The following is a 16,274-nucleotide window of genomic DNA, read 5'->3' as shown; positions in this document are numbered from 1 at the left end:
AATTGTAAGGCCCTTGCAGATCTAAAACGTTATGATTCTATGAACTCTTTGAAAACAGAATCTTATTTGTTTTTAGTTATGTTCTCCCATCAACAAAAATAGCCACTAGAAGGTACACATGAAAAGAGAACAAGAAAAAGACACAAAAGAGAGGGGCACAATCAACAGAGCATCTGACTCTTGATCTCAGGGTCATGAGTTCAGGCCCCACGTTGGGTGTAGAGCTTATTTAAAAAAAGAAAAGTCACAAAAGGGAAATACTGGGAGGAATAATTCTACAAGATGGTACACATGATATACTTCAGAACATAAACTGTCACAGGAGATACGTATCCTGGGAAATGTCCACCAGGGAGGATGGCGTGATACCTGAGAGTCATGAAGATGGGGAATAAGAGCAAGTGACTCTTACTGATGAAAGAGGCTTTCTTAAAGGTCTGTGATGGGGGAGTAAGGACACCATATGCACCAGAAAGCTGCCTAATGCTTCTATATTTAAGGGAGGGATGGTCTTAGATGTTATGGGGTTTTGGTGAAGAAGAAAAGGAGGGCAGAGGTATAATAATTTTGAGGATTACACTGGCCACTGTATTTGTTAGACAGGGTTTTGGCTGGATGGGATTGTGGATTTAATGAGAAAAAGATTATCACAAAGTCTCAGAATGTTAGGGCTGTAAGGTATCTCAGAAGTCATTTTACAATAAAGAAACTCAGGTGCAGAAAGGTAGCTAACCTGCTCCACAGTCATCCATCCAGGTGACAAGTGGCAGGGATGAGTACAGAGCCCTCGTTTCTTAGCTCTTAGTCATGTACTCTTAAGTCCTGTCAGTATTAGCACACCTGCAGTTTGAGAGTATCCAAGCCAGTCACCTGTACTGTTGGTTCTATGATTCTTTGGAAGGAAAGAAGAAACCCTTACCAAACATTCAGACACAATCTTAGGTGCTTTCATTCTTATTATCTCGTTTAATCCCCATAATCCCTTTTCTACATAAAGAAACTAAGGCTCAAAGACGTTCAATGAGAGCTAATGAGAATCAGAGCCAAGGGTTGGTTACTTGAATAAAAGTTGAATCAATAGCATAAAATTAAAACCGCATTACATGTGTAGTTTGTCTGGAATAAAGATGTCATGGGAGAGTTTGAGTGCGCCTGTTAGGGGTTACCCGAGGCTGGAATGTGTCTCACCAATTACTGCATAGCCCCCAGGTAGGATCTTGTAGATGATGTCATCAAATAGGATACCATCAGGGAATAGCATGGCCATGATCTCTCCTACCAGCCTTCCAAATGCAGCTCCTAGAGGAAAGACAAAAGAAAGGAAGGTGTTGAAAGATCCGAGCTCCTTATCCTCTATATTTCAGAGCCAATCCCTCCTTGGGCATTAAGACCAAATACAAGCCCCGGGCATTCCAGGCCTTTCCTTAATTTCCCAGTACCCTAGATTGCGGCTATCAGCAAGATCGCAGGCTTCCCATCAGAACTTACCTAGCACAAACACAGGCATGAAGCCTCCGCAGGGTATAGGCATAGTGGTGGCCACGATGGACATCCAGAACTGGAGTAAAAAGAGGCATCAGGACACCCTCTCTCAACTCTGCCCAATACACATGCACATACTCTACTCCCTCCCCACTTCCAACCCTCCCTCTTGCCTCAAGAGTCACAGAAACCCTGGGATAGCTAATCCCTCCAGAAGCCATCTTGTCTGCACCCCTCCTCCAGAACCAAAAACGTGGAGTACTCGCTCAGGCTAAAGACCACCAAAGACAGTACTATAAGAAAGTTCCTCCTGATGATCGTTTCTACTTGGAATGACTATATTTGCCTTCAGGCAATCCAGAACAAGGAGTGGAATATGACCCTCCAGAAGGGTCCTGGCCTATACTATACCCTCTTAGCCCAAAAAGGTCACCTCAGCAGAACAGCCTGAAACTCTTGAAGCTGGAGGATATCTTTTCCTGGTCAGATTGTGTTTCTGAGAAAGAGCCCAGCTCTAAGTGGCAGACATCTTAGAGTTTTAGTGACTTCCTATGTGAGTAATTTAATGATACGGGCATTTACAAACCCACTTATATGGAAACCTCACAAGGGAACCTGGAGTGAAGACTGTCCTGCCTGAGTCATTTCCTTTAGCATCAAATCACATTAAACAGAGGTTCAAAAGATCAGATCTATCCTAGCCATACTGGAAGGGCACATTGAGAAAGCTAGCCAGTGTAACAGAAAAGATCTCAAAGGCCAACTGTGTCAGGTAGTATTCCAACAGAAACCAGGACAATTTTAGCAAAAGCAACATGTACATTCTATGGCAAAGAGTGTGGAAGAACTGAGAAATAGAGTGGAAAAACTATTGGTTGAACTTTTGAAATATCTGTAAAAGAAATAAAAATATGAGACACAACAAGTAAATTTAGAAACAGGTTTATGTGTCACTTGCAAAATAAGTAAGCCAATCTTACAAAAGGATCTCAAATTCATGTGGTGAAAGATGGTAGCAGCTAAATCAGAACAAATAAAAATATTTATAATTGAAAATCTGTACTAAGTGCATTGTAAGCAAATGAGAAATACATTTTTTACTATTCTGAACCTTAGAAAGATTCCCTTGAGCCAGGGCTGATGTCAAGAGGCCATGACAAAGGCTTCATCCCAGAAGCTCTGAGATGAGACAAAATGTATACTTCCTTCATGTCAGAATATGACCATGTAAAACAGCTAAGAACTGCAAAGTCAAATGTACATATGAAGAGAACATAGACTGAGAAAGCCTTGAGTATAGGGCAACTGTGTGTCTTGTTTTCTCTGCCTGCTCTCAGCCCTGGAGTGGTGCTCAACGACGCAGGTAGGATGTAGGTAGGTCACTGCGGAGGGAAGGAGGGAGAAGGAAAGAAAGAAGAGAGCCTGGTCAAATAGTGTCCATACGACAGAGAAAAGGTTTCTCAGAGCTACTATTTGCTGAAACACCCAACAGAAATGCTTGTTGGGTAATTTGTTGAAACTGCAGATAACTAGACACCACGTCAGTCTACGTGGACACGAAGTTCTGGGCACTTGTAACTTACTTAACTTTTGCGAATGATTGTGACATAACAATTGGAGACCCTTTGAACTGTTCTGTACCATCTCTTTGGAATAAGCACATGAAAGCCATAATGGATTTTGTAGGCTCGGGTTAATCTGAAAGCTCCAGTAATACAGATTATAGGTGGCTGATAGGTCTGATTTCAGAGGATGAATTTTGGATTATCCCCCAAGATATGTGGAAGAACAGATGAGGATCAGAGGGCACTGAAGTGATCAACTCCTAAGGACAAAGAATGATACGAGGTTAGCAAATTTTTGAGCTATTAGCACACAAAAGGAAATATCCAGAAGCAATGTAAATAATGTAGAACACAAATAACTCCCAAGAATTTCAACACCCGATTCTAGAGAACTGGGAAACTACAGACCCATCATGACAGATTCCACTTCATTTAGACCCTTGACAGAAGGAGCGTTATGGAGAATTCCACAGAGCCTTCAGGCTATGCTGATCAGTGATACTAGATAATAACATTAGTATTAAAAAGCGAAACTGAGAAGTTGTAATTTTATTCATACCCATTGAGCAGCTGCTGATTTACAACATGATGATACTTTCCATGTCTTAAGATTGAGGAAGATGGAAGTTCCCTTCATAATAGCTGAGAACCTTATCTGCCTGTGTGGATACCGCTAGAAGCCCACACAGGCTAAATTTCAAACCAGACTTGGAAAAATAGTTCTAGTCACTTTCATATTCTAATTTGGCTATGTAGCCTATTACCTACACTTAAGAATAAATAAAGGGATGGATGCGTATGTGCCCAATAACAGAAAAGTGAAAATGCTGGAGGCAGTGATAATCAGGCAATATCATGGATTTATAGCAACGAGTGGTGTTACATTTATAAATATTATGGAATGGCATAGGCCTGATGCAAACTGTGGGGCTTGAAATACAGCCCAGGAAATATGTGAGTTTCTTCCCCTGTTATGCTTATGATGTAAACATTATCAAGGATGTGATTCAGTGAGAAATTAATAATAGCAACATACAGTTGAGTTCTGCTAATATAATCCAAGTAGGCTTCTCAGGATAAACTTTAATCTGTGCAGTCAAATCCAGCTATATACTTGGGAATCTGGGGAGGTGAGGTGAGGTGAGGTGTAGGGGAAGTGTTGAAAAATACACGGTATTTTGTTTCTATAAAACTTGGCAAGAGCTTGACATTTTAAAAGTATAAATTCTGAGATGCTATCAAAGCTTGGACTTGGTTACTTACAGGAAGCTGGGATTTATAAGTTAGAGAAGAGGAACTCTGTATTGAAAGTCCAAAAGCCAATTCCCTAACAAGGTACTGAGAACTTATTTATGATGAAAATATCAAATCTTTTGAAGGAAGACATAAAAAAGACCTAATTAATAAAGTAGGCATACAAAATATGGAAGGTGCCGACCCACTGAACACACACAGAGTGGAATGGGAAAGAACATGCAGAGATCCAGCTTCTAGAAACCCAGAGCAAATCCTGAGAAGGAAAGTCAGAGTTGGAACCTGGTGTGTCAAGCACCTGGTGTCTTTAATCACAGGATCCTTGACAAGTACAGTAAAGGAACAGCCAAAAACAAAGACATCTTTTTCAACCATAAGCATGAGATTTGCCAAAGTTCAACAATCAAATATTATATATTTGGCATGCGGTAGGTGTGTAATAACATTTATGGAATAAGTGAACCCATAACAGCTATCATATTGTAAATATAACTTAATGACTCATATCCTGGGAAAATATAGATTCACAAAATGTATCATGAGTGAGTGAATAGCATGGTATTCAAAAGCACGAAAGTTCAGTGTGGACAGACTTTTGAATGAGAACCCTAATATACAGAGGAAAATGTTGGATCATTCAGGCAAGGCATACCATTCGTAACAAGGCAATCACTGAAAAAGAAAAAAAAAAGGAGGGGGGGAAGCAGCAATTGTAATAGATGTCCCAACTGGGGGTGGTAGAAACAAAAACGTCTTTGTATAAAAGCACTGACTGAGAAGCCGATGAAGACGTGGTCCTCCATGGACAGACATGGAAGAGGCCAGCTTTGGCCTCCTAATTGAAATCAGGAGAAAATGACTTGAGAGTGGCAAAATCCTCATGGCCTCACCACCAAAAGAGGGAATAATAACATGTATAAAAATTATTTATAGGGTGGGGCGCCTGGGTGGCTCAGTCGTTAGGCGTCTGCCTTCGGCTCAGGTCATGATCCTGGGGTCCTGGGATCAAGCCCCACGTCAGGCTCCTTGCTCGGCGGGAGGCCTGCTTCTCCCTCTCCCACTCCCCGTGCTTGTGTTCCCTCTCTCGCTGTATCTCTCTCTGTCAAATAAATAAGTAAAATCTTTAAAAAAAAATTACTTATCGGGGCGCCTGGGTGGCTCAGGCGGTTAAACGTCTGATTCTTGATTTTGCCTCAGGTCATGATCTCAGGGTCATGGCATCAAGCCCCATGTCAGGCTCCATGCTCTGCAGGGAGTCTGCTTAAGATTCTCTCTCTCCTTCTCCCTCTCCCCCTCCCTGAGCTCATGCACATGTGCTTTCTCTCTTTAAATAAATAAAGCCTTAAAAAATTACAGTCACTAATAAAATTGAGTTAAATATTTAATCTCTTTGGCAGTTCTAGAAAAGAGATTACCCACTAGGTGGGGAAAAATGGATATGCAAATCACCTAAAGATGGATAATTGGATACAGGAGAATGAAGTACCTAATTATCTAATATGTGGGGCAGATTTGATTAATTTAAGTCAGGCATTTACACAGTTATCTATATTGCTCAACCCTATCTCCTCCTCGTTTACTAGGCTGCTGTGATGTCTTAATCACTTAGTGAGTGGAACCTTTAGCAGGCTTATGGTAATTATGGCAACATTGCTAAGTTGACATGAAGGAAGCAATTAACCCAGATATTGGCTCACTCCTGTAGGTGAGCAACTTACCTAGGCTATGGTTTCACAGCTATTTCTCTTTAGGTTGGACAAAGCCCCGATGGAGTTGTACCCTCTCCTACTCTATGCAAACTGTGTGTTCCAGGTTGAAAACGGACAGAAGCTTAAGGGGTCAGGAGTGCAAGAGGAGTACCTTCATGATGAAGAAGAGGAAGATGATGATGACCACGTTGACCTGTGGGTGGATCCACACAGCCGACTGGCCCAGGCTTTCAGGGTCACCCACATGCTTTACCCACGTGTTGTTGTCAAACAGGGTACTGATGGCTTCACGAGGCATCAGCTGTGAGAGGAGGAAGCAAAAGGCGCCCGTCTCCAAGGACGTCGGGTACTAGGGCTTTGTACAGAACTGCTCCACCAGTCTCATTGTTCAAGGGGCTCTCCTGCTCTTCTCTCGGGGAGAGGTTCTACCCGCGGGCAAAAGCGCTCGGAAGCCTGAAGGCTGTCTGTGCTGTGGCCCAGCCCTGGCTGAGTCCCTGTCATGTGCTCAGTGACCCGACCGCCCCCCAGACTCCTTGGAGCTGACCTCTCCAGCCATGAATTGACCCATTCCTGGCGGAAAGGTGAATGAGGCGATGACAAACGTGACTATTCCGGGATACAGCAGGCGGCTGAGAAAGAAACAGACGGGAAGCCCGCAAGTTAGCCCCGTGGACGCCACACTGAGCTGGGAGCCGGGCCCCGGCAGCGCGCCGCAGCCTCAGCTCTTTAAACACAGAACGTTCTTGCCACCAACGCGCAACCTTTGAGGGGCGGACCACGCCGCTCGCTCCCTACGGAGTATCCGGGTATTTCACCGCAAGCCATCTAAAGGCAGGGACGGCTTTTGACAAAGATTAAAAGGGAGGGGCTCGTGGAGAGAGCAGAAAGGAACTGGGTGGGACACAGAAGGGCAGTGACTCACTGCTTCGCCAGAAACCGGCTGAGGGCCTTGTTCTTTCGGACACCGAGCATGACTTGGCGATGCAGGTACACAAATACCGCTCCCAGGAAGCCACAGCAAATCCTGAGGGCGGGAGTTGTACAGCCCTGGAACCCTCCTCCCGGCCCTGCCCGCGGCGGGACGAACAGCAGGCGGCCGCCCTCCCTTTCCGCCCTCCTGCCTGCAGCGATTCACACTTAACAACGTCGGCCCCACCTTCTTCCAGCTGGGGCCCCTTCCGCCGAAGCCGCACCCTGCCCCCGAGCAGTCGACCCCACTGACCCGATGATGGCGAAGGCTGGGAGCTCCTGCAGGTCAAAGGGGAAATCCATTCGGAAATTGGTTCTGAAGAGAGCAGTGATGGTGACTGTGGGGTGGAAGGGCCAGGCATCATGGTGGGAGCGCCAGAGAAACCCGGGGGGAAGCCAAAGCCATCAGCCGCGGGGTCAGCTCCTTCCTCCCTCCTGGGCCGCTGGCTCTTCTTCCACTGAGTTCCCAGTGTTTATGCTTGAACACTGCCCTCCTACGCCATGACCTAGATCTTTGCCCTATATCCTTGGGCCTTGGGCCCTCTTTCCAAATAACGCCATCCATTCCTTTTCTAAACTGCCCCAAGGAGCTTCTCTGCACGCCCCCGTTCCAGCCTCCACCCCCCGCTGCCGCGTTACCCGCATCCTTGTTCCACACGGCCAGCACGCGGAAAACAAAGGCGCTGAACGTGGCCGCGAAGAATCCTCGCCAGTAGTTCCGCACAGCGAAGTAGGTAGAGGTGACCTCGATGCTGAACAGCACTCCTGCGGGGGCGCGGAGGTGGTCAGGTGCAGGCAAAAGCCAGAGGCTCCGCCCCACACTCCCGCCCTGCGGGCCTGAGGTGCTTTTGCTGAGACCCGAATCACGAGGGACGCAGTAGTGGGAAGTAACGGTGTCCTGGAACCTCCGGCTCTAAACCATACAGTTGCTCATGCTGGCAACTGTTTGCAGGCTAGGGATGTGGTCCAACGAGATACAGAGAGGAGCGGGGGGGGGGGGGGGGATGGGGGTGGTGGGGTGGTCCTCAACCCACCACCTAATACCATGCCTGGCACCTCATCGGGGCTTAGTGTCTGTTCCGTGGATGAACAGGAGAGGGGTGGACGAGAAGGAAAGAGAACACAAGGGAACAGAACGGGTGAAATTTCCGAAAACGGACCAAGGGCCGGGGAATAAGGGGCAGAGAGAGCTACCAGCCGCCCCTTCTGCCCCTGCTCCTCAAAACACATCAGGTGAGGCAGCTGCGTCCTTGGGCTAAAAGGGCGATTTGACACAGTGGGGACGCAGGGGACGCAGGGGGCATCGGGGAGGCAAGTCTCTCCCCTTTTCCTGACTAGTAACAAAATCAAAGTCAGCTTTGATTTGTTGGGGTGTAAGCTATCCAACTTAGGAATATTTTACAACCAATTTTTGAAACCCCTAGGCTAGGTTTTCTTTCCTACAAGGTGGTTCTGGGATGCTTTCCCTAGCAGTCTGTCACTGTATCCTCAGGAATGAGAACTGATTTTAATATTAGTCTGAGCCAAACAGAAAATGTGCTGCTAAAAGCAAACAAAGCCTTACAAACACAAACAGCTTTTGGAAACTCTCTGGTCTCTGATGTTCTGCAGTATGGCTCTTTCCTGCCACCCTGGATATTCTCTGTTCCCCCGCTCGGGCTCCTTTGCCTCTGCCCAGGTCAGGGCCTTGTCCTTGGTGACCTGCTCTCGCTACCCAGACACACTCTCTCAATTCCATTTATGCCCATGGCTTCAACTGCCACCTCCATGCTACTGGGCAGCAAAGCGATGTTTTCAGCTCGGTTCCTGAACTTCAGACTCACCGATCCAGCGACCTATTCGGTATCACTTGGACATGCCACAGGAACTTCAAACTCAGCATATCTAAAGTAAAAGTGGGGGTGCCTGGGTGGCTCAGTCGGTTAAGCGTCCGACACTTGACTCTTGGTTTCAGCTCAGGTCATGATCTCACGGGTGGAGGGATGGAGCTCAGCACTCAGCAGGGAGTGCTGCTTGAAGAGTCTCTCTCTCTTCCCCTTCACCCTCTCTCTCTCACTCTCCCACTCTCTCTTTCTCCAAAATAAATAAATCTTTTTTTATTTTTTTTTTTAAAGATTTTATTTATTTATTTGAGAGAGAGAATGGGAGATAGAGAGCAGGAGAGGAAGAGGGTCAGAGGGAGAAGCAGACTCCCTGCCGAGCAGGGAGCCCGATGTGGGACTCGATCCCAGGACTCCAGGATCATGACCTGAGCCGAAGGCAGTCGCTTAACCAACTGAGCCACTCAGGCGCCCAATAAATCTTTTTTTAAAAAAATAAAGTAAAATTGATCAACTCCTCCAGACCTGTGTCACTTCCTATATTCCTTGTCTTGCTTACTAGCACTGCTGGCCATCCAGTGTTCTTTGAAATAAACTTTGGGAGCTGACCCCAATTCCTCGTCCTCTCTCATCCTCTATAACCTTGCATAAGATCAACCTCCAGGTCCTGTCAGTTGGACTTCCTATTGCCTTTACGTAGCACCCTCTTCTCTCTCTCTCTCCTCTGCCTCCATCCAGTTCCATCTCTCATCATCTAGCATCAGGGCTACGACAATAGTCTTGTTGTTAATCTCAGATGAATCCTGTTAATCCACAGGCCAGTTTTATTCCGCACACATTTGCCAAAGGGATTGGATGAATGAGCACAGCTTGTCACGCCACTTTCTTGGTCAGAATTCTTCCATGGCTCCCCTTCACCCATGACAGCATTTCCCAAAGTCCATCTATGATACACTATGAGTCTCGTGAGAAGTTCCTTGCAAAAGGGATTCTGTGGGAAATGCTGTATTTGAGCCACAGTTTGCATATTCACAATGCCTGCCAGCATATCCAACATTCTGATAACTTTTCCAGTTTAAAAAAACTATCTGTTTAACATAGTACTTTCTGACTTTTTGACCTTGAGACCCTTTTCACATGTTACATCTATTAACACCATGGAGAACTATGCTCTGCAAAACACATTTGGACAAAGTCTAGCCTGGAGAACAGAATCTACATTCTTGTGCATGGCCGCTGAGGACCTTCATGATGCAGCCCCATTTCCCTGTGCAGACTCATTCCAGTTCCCCTGCATCCTCTAGCAATTCTCTCATCTACTGCGATTAGAGCCCCCGGTCCTCACAGTCTTCCTTGCACTTTGCTCAAGATGCCCTGGAGACACTTCTTTGAGCGGGCTGTGAGGATGGGTTTGTCTGCCCGGCCACCCTTTCAGCTGCGAGTGCCTGGGAGCACAAGATCCAGCATAGCATCCAGAGGGCAGATGATGGAAGCAAAAGGATGTTTGTCATTTTAGCAGAATGTTGAAGCAGATTTCTTTTATCAGTGTAAAGAATTAAGAGTTGGCTATATAGTGAATAAATTGCCTTACTAATTTTTTTCTTTCAGGATTATTCTATGATCATAAAAAAAAAAAAAAGAAAAAGAAAAACAATCACATAAAGCTACCGGCCAGGACATTTATTACTTGCACTCAATATAAACATCCTGAAAATAACACCTCAATTTTTCAGTCCTGAACCTTTTCTTGCATCAAGAGGCATGTTTTATCTATAAATCTCTTATCTTTCCTATGTTCTACACTGGACCAAGAGAAACCTTCCTTGTTCATCCTAGAAATTCCAATTTTATGCAAAAAAAAAATACAGATTCTCTTCATTTTAAAAGAATCTGGCTGATTAAAAACAAAAATTTAAAGTCTTCCTGTCTAAAAATGTTTTTTCAATCTTCTGGATTTGTAAGGTGAAAAGAGTAAGTAAAGGTGAAAGTGGGTATAAATGTAAGCGTGTAACGTCTAACGTGTACGGAAACTCAAACACACCCCTCACTTGTGGGGACTAGTGACTTCAACGACAAGAACTGAGGCCAGAAGTGCAGATGGGATGCTAGCTGATAGGATCTCCTTGAGCTGTGTGCCCTGACGCCACATCAGGACAAGTGAGCAGGATGCACTTCCATTCACTCTGAACGCTTATCCCTACGTCATTCCTGAGCCAAGTCATGTTAGTTACCTGAACACCCTATGAAGGCACTGATGACATTCTCATAATCAAAAAGGTACCTCTCACAGCAGGTGTGTTTAAGAAGCATTACCTGCAATTTTGTTTCCCCAGCTGTCAACGTGATGTCCTTTTTATCACCAGTGAATGATCCATGTAATCCACCCCCCTGCCGTGTTAATCCCGTTACAGCTCACACTGAGTTGTAAATAAACAGGTACAACTGCTTTCTCTGCCCCGACCCATTCGTTAGTGTTCCAGGACAAAGGTAACAGTCTGACAATCCACCCTTTGCCTTCCACGTGCAGAAAGAGCTAACCTCAGGTTTAGGTTTAAGTCACTGTCAGGAAGCTACGGGGCTCTAACTCCCATCCACAGCCCTCGTGAAGGCTGACCATGAGTCCAAGTAAGGCCCACCTACACCCCTGTGTCCTGGTAACATGCACAAATGGAAGTTTTCCCTTGGAGAACAAACTACCAAGAGTCTCCTGGTAGAAGATGTAGTGGTAAGTGGAGGGCAAACATGTCCAACAATACCGACAGGCTTTCTTTAAGACAAGGAGGGGAACGGGGAGGCTGCCTGGGTTTTCATTCCTGGCTCTTCCACTCGCTCGAGTCCCTTGCCCTCTCTGTAATCAGTTCTCTCCTCCCTCTCCTCCGCACCATGGGTCTCATATGGCTTTTAGCAGGAATGAATGTAGAGAGATGCTTAGAACATCACTTGCACATAGTAAATGCTCAGTAAAAGTTTGCTATTCTTGTCATACTTTCGTTTTAACAGGTAACATCGCACTTGGGGATGCTGACAAAACCCGGCCGGGGAGCCAGCCTGGGCAGTGGACTGATGTAGGAGGGGGTCAATCACTTGCCTCCAAGTGGCGTCCCAAAGCAGCAGCCGACTCCTACCGCGCAGCCCACCGTCAGCATGTCAGTGTAATAGTATGGCTGCTACTAGGGGACAGACAGACAGACAGACAGATGGCAGGGGCAGAGAGGAACGGAGAACAAGCAAGGGTGGGGAATAAGGCAGAAGGAGAGGCTTAAGTCACAGGGAATCAGAGTGGCCCCCTCTCCCCCAGTGATTCCCAGGCCAAGAGACACTCAGTTAGTTTGCAAACAGGAAGTGACCTCATAGCGCAAGGCCAAACATAGAAAATGAAATAAAAGATAAATATGTGGAAGGCATGTCAGCCACTAAGTGATCATCAGAGAGGGGCTGGAGATGGGGACGCCCCGGGCAAGAAGTGTCAGTGGCAAGAGAAACAAAAAGGACTTCAGACAAACAGTACCAATAAAGCCTGCATAAAACAGCCACCAGCCGCAAAGAAACACATAGCCCTCTGGTAGAAAAGTATGCACACCTGCAAACCAGGGGCTGTGATCCGCGTCACTCCTTCAATGCCCACCCACTAGTCCCTTTGGCGAGCATCCTGTCCACCCCAAAGCCTAGGCAGCCACTCCAACCCCCTTCCAAGTCGTGCTCGGGGAACCGGGGTAGGGAGGAGGTGGGACTTGCCTCCGATAGGGGCTGCAAAGCAGCATCCCACGCCCACCGCGCAGGCCGACACCAGGAGATCAAGCTGCCCAGACACGGTCTGCAACAGAGAAGCACGCAGGACGAGGAGGGTAGAGGGCTGCGGCAGGCAGCAGTGCTCACGAGGGGCGGGGGCGGGGCTAGGAAGACAACGGGACAGGCAGGGGTAGGCAGGCGGGCAGCAGAGGAACTGGCCAGGGTGCAGGCCCGGAGCAGGGGCGCGGGTCAAGGAGGGAGGGGCGTCCTGGACAGTGGCGGCAGTGTGTGGCTGGGGTAGGCGGGTCGGGGATGTGTGTGGAGGATAAGGGAGCGTGGGTTAGCGCAGTGCCCCACGTCAGCATCACGGCCAGCCCAGCGCCAAGACAGCCCTCCCGATGCCCTGAACACACACAGCCCCTCCCTCATCTTACTTCCTCAACCTTACCTCATAGACCCCACAAAACATCGACATAAACCTGCTGAGGACAGCGGCACAAATGCTGGCGATGTGGACAAAGGGGCCCTGGGAGAAAGAAGGAGGGGACGGGTCAGGGGCCGGGGCCCAGATGGGAGGCTGTGTGGCATTCCGTGGACAAGCCTGATGGCTCTGGGCACTGAGCTAGGGCCCGAAATACAGCAGTGAGCAACAGAGGGTGTGCCCTCAGGAACTGCAGCCCGAGAGGAAGGGAGGGGGTGGACCAGCGGTTCAGCGACGCCCCCCCCCCCCCGGGGCGGGCGGGGGGAGAAGATGGGGGAGGGGGAGGAGGCAGGACAGACAAGGGTGCGATGGGGGACTAGAGAAGGCGCGCTGGCGTCACAACTGACTAGTGTCTCCACCGAAATGAGGTTGTGAGCCACGTGCGTGTCAGAAGGAAGAATGTTCCGGGCTGAGGGAACAGCAAGTGCAGGAGCCCTGGGACAGGAACAGCTTGTGTGGTTGAGGGGTGGGAAGAGCTTGTCACCCAGACACAGTGCACGAGGGGCAGCTTGGGAGGACCGGAGACCAGACCGAGAGAAGCCAGATCAGCAGGTCTCCCAGGCCCCGGGAAGAAGCTGGGATTTTATTTTAAGACTGGGAAGCCATCAGTAGTTCCGAAGCAGATGTCAGCCAGTACTGACTGCATTTTGAAAAGCCGACTCTGGCTGCCATGTGGATCCCTACTGCAGGGACGCAAGAACGCACAGGAGCGGAACCTTGGAAGCAGCACAGCCTCTTTCTGGGTCTTGGCTTCCGCATATTAAAATAAGGAAATTGATCTGGAGTGTCTCCATGGTAGTGGTCCTCAACTGGGGGAGATTCTCCACGCCGCCCCCCCCCCCGCCCCGCCCCGCCCCGCGCCGGGGACATTTGCCAGTGTCTGGAGATATTCTGATTATCAAAACTGGGGGGGCACTACTGACATCTAGGGAGTAGAGGTCAGGGGTGCTGCTAAACCTCCCACAATGCACAGGGACAGCCCCTCGGAACCAAGAATTATCCAGCCCAAAATGTCCACAGTGCCCAGGCTAGGAGACTGCTCTAAGTCCCTACCAGCTCAGATGCGTCTGTCATTCTGCCTCAGGACTAGGACCTTCCTGAGTATTGATTTCCCCTCTCTCCTGCCCCCTGGCACTGGCTCACCCCGCGAGCCGGCTCCCACGTCTGCTCAGAGAGCTCCCTCTGGGCTCAGTGCTGCCCTCTGCTGGAGTATCGGTGGACCTACCTCCTTCCCTACAGGAATGCCACTGCCCAGCCCCGCAGTCAGGGCCACAACCTTGGCCACAAAGGCCTTGAGGGTGAGATATTCCTTCAGGATGACCCCACGGAGTATTGTTTTCATTTCAGGGATTCCAGAGCCTACAACGGTCAAAGAATGATCATGTGCAACTTCCAGCTAGAGGTTCCAAGGGAGATGAACGTCCAGACAGTGGACATGGCAATGGGGGTGGGTGGGGGGAGAGGCAGTGGTGGGGGGATGATGGCAGAGCAGGGGAAAGGGCCGTCAGTAGGGCTGGGAGAGGGAGGAAGTGGATTGGAAAGGTCTGCAGGCCAATGAGATTGTGCTGACCACATGACACGGGGAGGAGAGGGGGCAATTCTCACCAACAGCCTGGGGAGAGATGAGGTGGCAGAAGAGGGCACTGAAGAGGATGAGAGTTAGTGGGAAGGTGACCCAGACCAGGTACTGCAAAGGCAGGTTGGGCTGCATCTGGTAATAGGTCCACTTGTAGGCTGCAGAGACATGGGCCTGGGCTCAGTCCCAGGGTGACAAGGATGTCACCGCTCCGCCATGGCTGCAGCACACCGGTGTGCCATGAGCGTCCTTACGCTCTGGCAATCCCGTTTGACCTCATGAGATGGTACTGTTCTCATTGCGCATGGGGGAACCTGAGTTGTGAGCGGTGACATGACCTGTTCAAGTTCCCACCTCTTGTAGGAGGTGGGGTCCGCGGCAATGCTGCCAAGCCCACTTGAGCAGGCACATTGTCAGAGGCTGTGCCAGTCTGCCCAGAACTGAGGGGTGCCTGGGACTCAGGGTGGTCAGTGCTCAAACCAGAATAGTCCTGGGAAAATGGGGGATGAGTTGGTCACCCGATTAGAGGGGCACCGTCAGCTTGGCTGGTAGCAGGTGAAGGGGCAGGAGAAACGGCTCTGGTCCAGGTCTGGTCTTGTCCTGGGCCAGATCTCCTCTGGGCAACACCCCCCTCCCAAAACACACCCAACTTGTCCTAGGTAGGAACTCGAGAAACAGCCACCGTGCAGGGAGAGGCTGAGGGTGAAGGGCCACGGTAAACCTACCCTGGAGGCTTTTGGCACTGACATAATCCATGCTCCAGCTAACCAGAGCCATAAGCAGTCCCAGGAGCACCAGAAAGATCCAGTCTTCTCCTAATTTTCTTCTCACCACATGTCCCAGGCGGTGCACACAGCCTGGGAAGAGGGAAGGGCAAAGAAGGACAGCTACCCCGTCACTACTCTGAGCTCCGACTGAGGACTGGAGCAGAGGAGTGCGGGGGGTGGGGGGTGGGGGGGTCTCGCTCTATGGCTCATTCACCGAGCTTCTTTTCGCCTCTCTGTTGGCTGCTGCCCCACCCCTTCAGAAGGCGCCCCAGTCCAATTCCCCATGGGATACTTGAATGCCTTCTAAAACTCTTGTTTCCTGGGGGTGGGTAGGAGGGAGAGTCGGGAACAAGGCGAAGTGGGAGCAGACAGGGAGAGATGCCTTTCCTTATTGCTTGGAGGAGGACTTCCGTGTGGATGTGGGGAGGGTGGAGGGCGGGCACACCCCAGTTATTCTCCTAGACCATGCACCTCCTTCCATTCCAGATGCCTTTAGCCCTGGGGCCCCATCACCTTGACATTTAGAATAGTGTTCCTCAGCCTTGCTGTCCACGCTCTCACTGGAGCCCGTCTTCTTGGGCATCCCTGGGTCCTGCTCCTTGTCTGAGAACTGCTGTTTGTAATGGCCATAAATCTGGACACAGAGAGAATGGGAAACGTCTTGTTTTGCTGGAGGTAAAAGGAATAGACAAGAGGGAAGCACATAGACCCACATGGAAAACAGCTTTTTAAAGTCTGAAGTAGAGACACAGGAACTCTGCTAAGACTGGACATTAGTGTCAAATAGGCGTTTTGTATGTGGCTCAGCTTACGGTGCTTCAGCTTCCGCCTCTACTATCCCAGCCGCCCCCTTCTCCGCACTGGCCTCCTTCCTAGGAATCCTGATGTTGGACCCGTGAGGACAGACGAGCAGGTGACTCTT

The 16,274-nt window shown here is 49.0% G+C and overlaps 1 protein-coding gene across 1 annotated transcript in view; it reads right to left on the bottom strand.

The window, feature by feature from the left end:
- CLCN1 (chloride voltage-gated channel 1) overlaps positions 1–16,274 on the bottom strand; it is a 30,067-nt gene that overhangs the window by 10,012 nt on the left and 3,781 nt on the right. The window contains exons 2-14 of the mRNA XM_088018459.1: positions 15,866–15,986; positions 15,311–15,442; positions 14,615–14,743; positions 14,235–14,368; positions 12,977–13,054; positions 11,888–11,966; positions 7,619–7,744; positions 7,233–7,317; positions 6,933–7,034; positions 6,555–6,639; positions 6,162–6,311; positions 1,489–1,558; positions 1,189–1,299 (exon numbers count right to left, since the gene is read on the bottom strand). Coding sequence (XP_087874585.1) covers positions 1,189–1,299; positions 1,489–1,558; positions 6,162–6,311; positions 6,555–6,639; positions 6,933–7,034; positions 7,233–7,317; positions 7,619–7,744; positions 11,888–11,966; positions 12,977–13,054; positions 14,235–14,368; positions 14,615–14,743; positions 15,311–15,442; positions 15,866–15,986 — 1,402 coding nt within the window. The remainder of the gene's footprint in view (positions 1–1,188; positions 1,300–1,488; positions 1,559–6,161; positions 6,312–6,554; positions 6,640–6,932; positions 7,035–7,232; positions 7,318–7,618; positions 7,745–11,887; positions 11,967–12,976; positions 13,055–14,234; positions 14,369–14,614; positions 14,744–15,310; positions 15,443–15,865; positions 15,987–16,274) is intronic.

Source organism: Eumetopias jubatus, unplaced genomic scaffold, assembly GCF_037043125.1.
Source record: "Eumetopias jubatus isolate StellerSeaLion01/CBP00866 unplaced genomic scaffold, mEumJub1_p1.0 scaffold_14, whole genome shotgun sequence".
Lineage (NCBI taxonomy): Eukaryota > Metazoa > Chordata > Mammalia > Carnivora > Otariidae > Eumetopias > Eumetopias jubatus.
Note: the sequence above shows the minus strand (reverse complement) of the source record. Positions and strands in the feature narration are given on the sequence as shown.